Source organism: Triticum dicoccoides, chromosome 5B, assembly GCF_002162155.2.
Source record: "Triticum dicoccoides isolate Atlit2015 ecotype Zavitan chromosome 5B, WEW_v2.0, whole genome shotgun sequence".
NCBI lineage: Eukaryota > Viridiplantae > Streptophyta > Magnoliopsida > Poales > Poaceae > Triticum > Triticum dicoccoides.
In genome coordinates this window covers 412,849,084-412,858,340 of record NC_041389.1, presented here as the reverse complement: position 1 = coordinate 412,858,340, position 9,257 = coordinate 412,849,084, and the positions used below count along the sequence as shown (strand labels likewise).

General features: G+C 48.1%; 2 protein-coding genes across 3 annotated transcripts; both read right to left on the bottom strand.

Moving 5' to 3' along the window:
- Positions 1 to 1,879: 1,879 nt before the first annotated feature.
- LOC119309651 (UBP1-associated proteins 1C-like) lies at positions 1,880 to 4,524 on the bottom strand. Of its 2 annotated transcripts, none has more exons than XM_037585612.1 (3): positions 4,259 to 4,524; positions 3,642 to 4,189; positions 1,880 to 3,176 (listed from the first exon to the last, which is right to left on the bottom strand). In XM_037585612.1, exons 2-3 carry the CDS (start codon positions 3,897 to 3,899, stop codon positions 2,100 to 2,102), a joined length of 1,335 nt encoding a protein of 444 aa, XP_037441509.1. In that variant the 5' UTR covers positions 3,900 to 4,189; positions 4,259 to 4,524; the 3' UTR covers positions 1,880 to 2,099. The 2 variants fall into 2 exon arrangements, with proteins under 2 accessions (XP_037441509.1, XP_037441508.1); XM_037585611.1 differs by having other exon boundaries at positions 3,642 to 3,880; positions 4,259 to 4,522.
- Positions 4,525 to 5,016: 492 nt separating this feature from the next.
- Positions 5,017 to 9,102, bottom strand: LOC119309623. The gene is made up of 3 exons (XM_037585594.1): positions 9,009 to 9,102; positions 6,519 to 8,029; positions 5,017 to 5,905 (listed from the first exon to the last, which is right to left on the bottom strand). Exons 1-3 carry the CDS (start codon positions 9,100 to 9,102, stop codon positions 5,390 to 5,392), a joined length of 2,121 nt encoding a protein of 706 aa, XP_037441491.1. The 3' UTR covers positions 5,017 to 5,389.
- Between the last annotated feature and the right edge of the window lie 155 nt (positions 9,103 to 9,257).

The window sequence follows — 9,257 nt, the reverse complement described above, 5'->3', positions numbered from 1 at the left end:
GCTAACTGTCAGCTTGCATGTCACTGCAAACCCGTGGACATTTGATCACCCATTGTAACATGAACCATGTTGCAATCACCTCCATCTTCCATGGCGTTGCAAACACGTGGGTATTTGGTCACCCATTGCAACATGAACCATCTTGTGGTCACCTCCATCGTGCATGGCGTTGCAAACCCATGGGCCTTTGTTAACCCATTGCAACATGGACCATGTTGCGATCACCTTTAGCTTGCATAGCGTTGTAAACATGTGAGCATTTGATCATCGATTGCAACATGGACCATGTTGCGGTCACCTCTAGTTTGCATCGATTTCTTTTGCCAATAACTACATTTTCTTAGGAAAATGATTCCTTCCAACCGGCTGTAGCCAGCCGCGTCGCACATGTGACTCGTGGCCTCCATGGGCCCACTCACCGCTTCCCCTTGTTCCTATCTTCGTCAAGCCTAGTTCATCCACACATTTTCTTGTCCTTCCCGGTTCCTCGTCGTCGTCGTCTCCCTGATCTCGTCACCCCCCTATTGCAGCGATCGTCATGGGTGCACCTCCCCAGTCATTGCAGCCCAACTTGTGGCATCCCCCTCCTCTGTGAGGGAGAGGAGTTCCTCCATGACCGATGTGATGATGCCCATGTTGCTCCGGCGATGCTGCGATGACACCACCATGTTATGGGTGCTGCAACGACCACCACCATGCTACGAGCGGACGTGGTGCAAGCCGTTGTTGCAACGCCCCTCCCCCCCTGGTGATACCAGCCGGTGCTCCGACGGCCCCTGCAGTGATGCGAGCGGGTGCTGTGATGGTGTCGTTGTGTTGCACGCTAGTGCTGCGACGACGATGTCGTGGGGCAAGCTGGTGTTGCGATGGTGCCGGTTTGCATCCATGGCGCAGTGATGTTGCGTTGGTGCCCCTATGCTCTGTCGCCGTTGTGATGCGAGTATTTCGACGACCTCCAAGGTGTTGCGACGGTCTCCGCCATTCTGCAAGCCGGTGTAGCGATGTCGCTGGCATGCTGCGAGCAGGTTGCCTGTTCAGCGAGCCATTGTCACGACAGGGAAGAAGTGTGCTATTGCTGGAGGACTGCCTTATTGCGTTGACTTGTCAGACGAGCTCGGGTCAGGAGGCGATCCATCATTCTTCTTTTCTTCCGTGGCTGCTATCGTGGTACCGGAGGCAGGTGATGGGCGTTGGTGTCAAGCTCAGAGATGTTCTGCTATTTTTTCAGTTTTATCATGTTGGTCCTTACGTGACTTGTACTTTAATCTTTATGATATGAATGAGAGACATATTACCATGCAAAAAAAAAAAGGAACGCTCAGATCCGGATGAATCATGGGAACGGTAGGGTAGTGGTGTAATCCATGTAATTACTCTATACATATACAATTATTAGCACTCTTGCCCTCAAAAAGGAATGGTGTAGTACACAGCAAGTGGTAGCTGCGCCTTCTGGGACTAGTGGTGTAGTGCTTAGCGCATCTATAACTGGATGCCTAGAATCCATCTCAAACACTCGGTCGGGCTGACCAGTCATTGACAGGTCATAAAAAGTTGACTCAGTCGGACGCCTCGAACCGTCCTCAAACGTCTGGGCTGACCGGCGCCTTTATTCATACATGGCCTATCTCCCTCTCTCACGAAGTCTCTAGGAGTACGTGCTGCAGCCAGCTATTAGTTTGTAGCCTACTTCTTTTCTCTCTCCTCTTATCTCTCTGTCAACTAAGCAAAATATATTACTTAAAGTCTTACATCCCGCTTACGTCACCTTATTATACTTGCTCTAAGGGCGATAAATGCGATACAAGGAAATGCTGCTACCTGGCATAGTGTACCACGCAACCACCTCTCAGTTGTGTGCTGAACTTTGAGGCTCGTATCACGGTATCATTTTTTTTAAAGAAAATTTGTAAGGGAAGCCCTTAGGGTATAAGTAGGAACCCAAATCCCTGAGGACTTGAACCCAGATGGTGGGATTGTATGGCAACTCTCCTCATCCAAATGCGTTTGGATCACTTCCTCACGGAGTCATCTATAGGCTGGTATCACTAATATGTTGTCATGGCTTTGCCATAGATGCCCAGATTGACATATATCTTTTATTTCTTTTCGTCGAGCTTTTCCCGGTGCTTCTTCCCAGCACGATGATGTGCCAGCGCTGTACCACTATTACACTGCAAATTGCATTGCTCACAGAAATATACTATCTGCCGTTTCTCCAACTTTTCTGAGTTCGCATTCTTCTTGGTAGAGCAATCTGAAAGTAGTTCATTTGCAGCCTTACGACTGCTCACTTTCACGGTCTTGCCTTTTCCGAGTACCTCCTCTATCTTCTGTTGGTGCCTGCTGCTTCTGCAATGATCCTCAAATTGAGATTTAGAGTTACATTCGGCCTCGCACATTGTGCAATGCCATTCCGAGGGTGGTTCTTGGCTCATGGCCACTCGTGGTGCATTGTTTTTCTCTTGCTTGGTTTTCGCGCTTAAAACCTGAATGTTTAGTTGGTGTCTCTTGCCTGCAAGATGGTTCTCCAAGTCTGATTCACAAGTACAGTGAGCTTGGCAAATTCTGCAGGCCCATCTTGAATCTGGATTCAGTTTTTCTTTCCTTGCCATGTTCTTGCCTTCAAGCAAGGACTGAACCTTTGCTTGGTGTCTTATGCCCCTCAGGTGGCTGTTCAAGTCTGATTCGCTGGTACATATAGCTTGGCAAATGCTGCAGCTCCAGGCTGATGGTGGCTTCTCTGAACGCTTCGGCACATTGATGCCAAGCGATTTTGCTTCCCCCGCCGCGCCGTTCTTCGGCATGGATGTGGCTGAGATGTTCTGCTGGTGTCTTTTGCCCTTGAGGTGCGCTTCCAACCCCGATTGACCCGAGCCAGTTGCCTGGCAGGTATTGCAACTCCATTTTATTGAGGAGGTTTTCTTCTGCTCTGTACCAAGAGAAGGTTCTGCCGCCGTTGTCGCCTTCTGACCACTTGCTGTAGCTCTTGGGTCCAGTGTTGCTGACAAGTGCTTCTGCCCAGCATAATGCTGCAGCAAGTTCTGCTCACTGGTTGCTTGCACCTCACAGATGGCGCAACACCATTTCATGGGTGTTTTGGGCTTCTTAACTGGTATGGTTATTCCTGTTAGTTCCCACTTCTCCGCGACCGAAGTCTTAGTCTCTGGAACAGCCTGTTTGATAATTTAACTAAGATCGTTAGTAAGTGACTGAGCCTATGAAAACAAGTAGAACAGACTTGCTACTGAGTTACATGCAGTTCTAATAGGCCATTGGCAAGTTGACTTGTAAGAGCAGTTAAGCTATTATACCAAGTTACATGGAGTTTGATCAGACCAGTAGTAAGTGATCTTGGAAACATTTTTTTTCTTTCAAAAACGTGCACCAGCCTTACAGCAACAACCAGAAAAACCAAAGAGAAAACTAAATCAGCAAAAAAGAAATAACAACATAAACTAAAATCAAGAACTTGGGCAGTAAACTTGCCATGCTAAACAAATTATCAGGTATTGTGAATTATGATCACAAGATAAGTGGTTGGAGTTTGAGGGGATTCATGATTGTAAACAGCAGCCTGTAATATATCGAGACAAAACAGAGGACATATGTAAAGAGTACAAAATGGACAATGTCCTCACCTCATTGGAGCCCGGCAGCCTCTGCTCATCAGACGCTGCATTCTGTCGAGCCGCGTTACCATCGTACGTCTTCAAGCATTCGCCGGCTGGTGCCGGTGTGGCCTGCTGGCCGCCAGTGGCGGCGCGCAGGGCCATGGCACGCTCTATCTTAGCCAGCTCGGCCACGATGATCTCCTGGCGAAGGCGGTCCTTCTGGAGCTGTGACAGCAGCGCGTCCCTCATCACCAGCATCGGGTCTCCTGCGTGCATCAGCAGCATTGTGCGGCCATTAGATGTGTCAGCGTGACAAGAATTCTACACCAGCGCGTCCCTTTGCACAACCGCTCTACAACATATGATCTGCCGATGGAAGAGTTGTACTACATTTGCAAGTGTTTTTTATTCTTTTGGCGGTAAGATTGCACAAACTATGTCCGATTCTTTTATCTTGTGCCTCACAAACAGATCTGAAATATAGTTCTCTAGTATAAATTGTAGAGAAAGGCATCCCACTCCCAGCGGTGGAGGTTCCTGAGTTCTTGGCTTGGAATCGAAGCAGTGGCCTGCATCTGAACCCAGGAAAACTGAAACAACCAAAACCGAGGAGAAGGTACGAGTGACAGTGACTTGACGGTTACCATGCGGCGGAGGGTCAGGGAAGCGTTGGCCGTCGCCGGCGTCATCGGTGGCTCGGCCGCGGCGGGAGAACTCCATCGGTCGGGTCCGGGGTCCCGGTGGTAGCAGAGCAGCCGCGGCGAGAGGAACCTGAGGCCGAGCCGCCGGAGTTGGTGGCTCTGCTCGGGAGAGGAGAACAGCAGTGGGCGGGCGTTCGAGGAAAAGGAGCGTGAAAAGGAAAATTGGTCCCGATCACAACGAATGATTGATCGATCGCGGCGGCTTAAGATGTTTTGCTTAGTCGCAAAGGAAACCGGAGCCGAAATGCCGAAGCGAGTTTCAACGGTGAGGATGGATGCGTCGTAGACAAACTTGGAATAAATGAGATCTTGTTTACACGGCACCGTCCTATTTCCTGCAGGTTTCTACCATCTCCTCCAGTCAAAGATATCTCCTCCTGCAGTACTAATAAATAAGCATCCCTCTCCTACTCGTCTTTATCAAGCAACAATGGCTCTTTTCCGACCAAAGAGTACTGCCTGTTCACTACACATGTATCTGTACAGATCAAATTGTCGAATAAAATCACGGGCACTTTGATTGCTGCCGACATTTCAAACGAAATCGAAACCAAATTCTCAAAGCAAACCTGCCACAGTTGTGATCTGATAATCAACCAAAAGTAGGCGTTTCTTCGGAAAAAGAAGCAAACGGTGTGGCTCACTCGAATCACCGAGCAGGTGAGATTGTAATAGAATTCATCTTCAGAGCCTGGTACCTAGCAATGCACGACACAAGGTAGCTCTTCTTCAATTACAGCTACTATCTTAGAACCCTCAGTCGATCAGCACTGGAAATCGGAGAAATCAGCTCTCTATCGAATACGTGAAAAAGGGAACCACTCCTTTCTAGTTTAACTAAAACTAAAAGATCTATAAAACCTAATATGTACACCTGGATGGAACATGTTGACACCTAGGGACATAAACACGTAGATTCTTCACCAAATGAACTCCAGTGCAGCCACCGACATGTCAAGTTGCAGCTGCACCGTGCTAACATTTGCAGATTGACATGTTAATCAGACACTAACCCATGGTACAATAAACACGCAACTTCGCAACGAACCGCCGCTGCTCTGCAACCGCTGCCTCTCAATGGCGTGCCTGAAGGTTCTCCCTGTGTTTCTTCCCGGCGAGATGCGACTCCTTCACCTTCTCGCTGGAGTACTGCACTTTGCAGAGCTTGCAAAAGGGAAATTTGCTTACAAACTCCTTCCTCGGAGCTTCAGTACCCCTGCGGTGCTTGCCCTCCTCGTTGCCTCCTGCCTTCCGGGTCTGTGCGCTCTCCTGATGGCTCCTCCCTTTGAGATGGTGGCTCCCAGCTTCTGTGTGCAGGGCCTGCGCGCTTTCCTGGTGGCTGCTGCCCTTGAGATGGTTGCGCAAGTCGAATCCAAATGCTTTCTGCCTGGACCGCAATGCCGCAAGGTTCAACCGGTGTAGTTCGCCTGCTTTGTGTTGCATCAAGTCTTCTTCACGGGTAAGGTTCACTTGACAGAGGGTGCAATTCCATTCTTCAAGTGGCTTCTGCCTCTTTGGTGATGGAGTTGTCACAACCGGTCCAAAAACCGGTCTCCTTTTCACTCCACTAGGCGTGGTTTGCATATTAGGCTGAAAGTTTGTTTAGATTACAGAGCATTAGTATAGTAATAGACTAGTGAGCAAGGAAGGTAATCTCAGGTACATATACTACTACTACTACAATCAAGTTCTATAATTAATTTTGACGATAAGATGTAAAAATATATATTAAGTTGCATACTTGAAGAACTTGCCTAACTAAAGTAGTTCAATATCTGAAGAACTTGCCTAACTAAAAGTTTGCATGTCCGAAGAGCTTGCCTAACTAAAGTAAGTTGCATATCCAAAGAATTTGCCAAACTAAAGTAACGGGATCAGTGAGCTTTTTGGTATCATTTCTATTAGTAAACTGACATTTTTATTGAAACGGGATTAGTGAGCTATTTGGTATCATTTCTGTTTCACATTTCCTATATAGCACATACATGTTGATTAACGAACGCGGAACATTCCATTGGGTAGTTCAAAGTGGCTACCAGGATTGTGTGTCAGTTTCATTAAGACCAAGAGAAAAACATTTGCCATGTTCGTCACTGAAGATATTAGTGAAGCAAGCAATTGCGAAACTTAAATATTGGCAACACCTCAATAGCAAATGGAAGCAGAAACAAACAAGGACAAATTAAAAGGTCTACTCACTCACCTCGTTGAGCGCTGGTCTCTTCTGCTCATTAAATGGGGACTTCTCCTTGCCAGCCAGCGCATATTGGTGGGGCAATTGCCTCCGCTCATCGATGCATTCTTTCATAGGAGGCTTTGCAGGCGTTGGCTGTTCACTTCCCTGGATTCCACTCTCCTCCATCAAGTTTACAGCATGTCTATGCTTTTCTTCTGCTTCACACTGCTGACCAAAGACCTTTGGCTGTTCACTTCTCTGGATTCTATTCTCCGTCAGCTTCACGGCATGGCCATCCTTCGCTACTGCTTCACGTTCCTGACCAAAAATTTCACGCTTGGGTTGCTCACTTCTCTGTATTTTATTTTCCGTCAGCTGCACAGCATGACTGTCCTTCGCTTCTGCTATGCGTTCCTGACCAACGGCCGCACAATTTAGCTGTTCGCTTATCTGAATTCCACTCGCCAGCAGCTGGACGGCATGGCCGTCCTTCAATCCTGCTTCCTGTTCCTTGCCAACAGCTGCAAGATTTGGCTGTTCAGTTCTCTGAAGTTCACTCTCCATCAGCTGCAAGGCATGGTTGTCCTTCACTTCTGCTTTGGTTTCTCGGCCAACGGCTGTACGCTTTAGCCGTTTGCTTCTCTCGATTCCACTTCCCATCAGCTGCACTGCATGGTTGTCCTTCACTTCTGCTTTGCTTCCTTGACCAATGGATGCACGCTTTAGCGGTTCATTTATCTGAATTCCACTCTCCATCAGCTGCACAGGATGGCTGTCCTTCGCTTCTGCTTTGCTTCCTTGACCAATGGCTACATGATTTAGCTGTTGACTTATCTGAATTCCACTCTCCATCGGCTGCACGGCATGGCTGTCCTTCGATCCTGCTTTGCTTTCCTGACCAATGGCTGCACGCTTTAACTGTCCACTTATCTGAATTCCATTCTCCATCAGCTGCACGGCATGTCTGTGCTTCAATCCTGCTACGTGTTCATGATCAACAGCGGCACGGCTCTCTATTGCCACCTCCTTGCGCAGCAATGCTGGCTCTGCTGGTTTGGCAACAACATTGGTCGCAGCAGGTACCAAAGCTTCTTCCACTGCAGGGTCCTTGCTCAGTGACCGGAATAGTTCCACTTCAGGAAACGCTGAAGGAGTTGCTACAACTGGCATAGAGGAGCTGCCGCGTTCTTGCTGCTCAGCATCATCGACTGGCCTTCGCTGCGGCACTGGTGACGGCGACCGTTCAACGTGTGGGTAAACAGGAGGTATCACTTGCCCCGAGGGGCTCCTGTACCACCAAGAAGCTTCCTCACTTGACCGCCGCGTGCGGTACATCACCTCTTCCCGTGGAGTCATCAACGGCAACCCACGCAAAGCGCCAAGCCCTGCTAAGCACGCGGTCATGGCGCGCTCTGTTTGGGCAAGCTCGCACAAGATCATATCGTGGCGGATGGGCTCCTTGTGGAGCTCGTGCAGCAGCTGCTCCCTCCTGAACACCAGCGCCACCATGTCTGCCTGTGGTGAGTCGGCATCATTGCCTTCCCGTTGCCAATGACAGAACGATCAGTACTATAAAAGGCCAAAGTATTGTACTAACCGTGCATCATATGATGTTCTTTTTCATGGCATCACATGTTGTAACATCAAAATAATCAGAAAGTATTTATGATCATCACATCATAATATAGGCATTATAAATTAGGGAAGTTTTTTATTTCTGGAGATATCTCTTGAAGGATCTGCCACTCTTAAATATAGTATGCAGTGATTTGTTAGTACTTTTAATCCCAAAAATGAACACGACCCAGGCGCAGGCAGGATTGTGGGGCAGAGCATTGTGGGTGATAGGGCTTAAGGTATCACTGCCGACGGAGCAAAGTGTTTAGGGACATGGCGTGCACCGCTGCAGTGGTAAATAATAGCCTATTCATAGACTTGTGAATAATGTTTTCAAAGATTTATATGTCCAGACACAAACGTTTAGCGATTTCTCTACCAAAAAAGTACAATTTCGCTAATTCACATTCGTCGGAGAATTTCTTAGTTCACATTCAGACGCCGAAAACCGTCGATCCGGCATTGCGCTATGTGCAAGATTTCATAATTTTTTGCAACTCTGAGAACAAATACTACATTCCTCTTTTGCCCAGGATGAACCAATTTTTATTTTTATTTTTATTTTGCGGGTAAGGATGAACCAATTATTACATCACAGTGAATATTTTTACAACTGTATATGAACAAATTTATGAAATCATCTGAGAATTAGGGTGAACAATAACTAAATCGGAAAATGATCATCTGCCTCTCTTAGATTTGTACACTCTACCAAAACAATCTCACGCTAATCCCCGAACCTCTCTTGCGATTCGCCAAAAAAAAAAAAAACTAACAATGTGCAGTCAGGGACGAATTTCAGCAGAAGAAAAATTCACTTATAGACATTGGAACAACCGTAAGAAAAGAGAGGAGATTTGGCAGTCCCGGACGAGAGAGGACCCGGCGGGGCCTCATTACCGTGCGGCGGCGGAGGATCGGGGAGGCGGCGGCCATCGCCGACGCCGACGCCGTCGGCAGCGGCGGTTGCTCGGCCTCGGTAGGCGAACTCCATTGCAATGCAATGCCAGAACCGGGGCGGAGGTTTGGTTAGGGTTTGGTTTGAAGTGGAGGGAAGTTTTGGTTTTGGGACGGAGGCGCCGAGGGGAAGGCGGACTCGTCCCTCCGATAGCGCGTTGGTTCGCGAGATTGGTTGCCAACTCGCAGCGC

Excerpts from the sequence above, each read along its gene's own strand:
- LOC119309651 (XM_037585611.1), bottom strand. The coding sequence starts at position 4,334 with ATGGAGTTCTCCCGCCGCGGCCGAGCCACCGATGACGCCGGCGACGGC. Across the intron at positions 3,881-4,258 it reads CCCTGACCCTCCGCCGCATG|GAGACCCGATGCTGGTGATG; the intron begins GTAACCGTCAAG and ends TGATGCACGCAG. Across the intron at positions 3,177-3,641 it reads GGCTGCCGGGCTCCAATGAG|GCTGTTCCAGAGACTAAGAC; the intron begins GTGAGGACATTG and ends ATTATCAAACAG.
- LOC119309623 (XM_037585594.1), bottom strand. The coding sequence starts at position 9,102 with ATGGAGTTCGCCTACCGAGGCCGAGCAACCGCCGCTGCCGACGGCGTC. Across the intron at positions 8,030-9,008 it reads CGATCCTCCGCCGCCGCACG|GCAATGATGCCGACTCACCA; the intron begins GTAATGAGGCCC and ends GGCAACGGGAAG. Across the intron at positions 5,906-6,518 it reads AGAGACCAGCGCTCAACGAG|CCTAATATGCAAACCACGCC; the intron begins GTGAGTGAGTAG and ends ACAAACTTTCAG.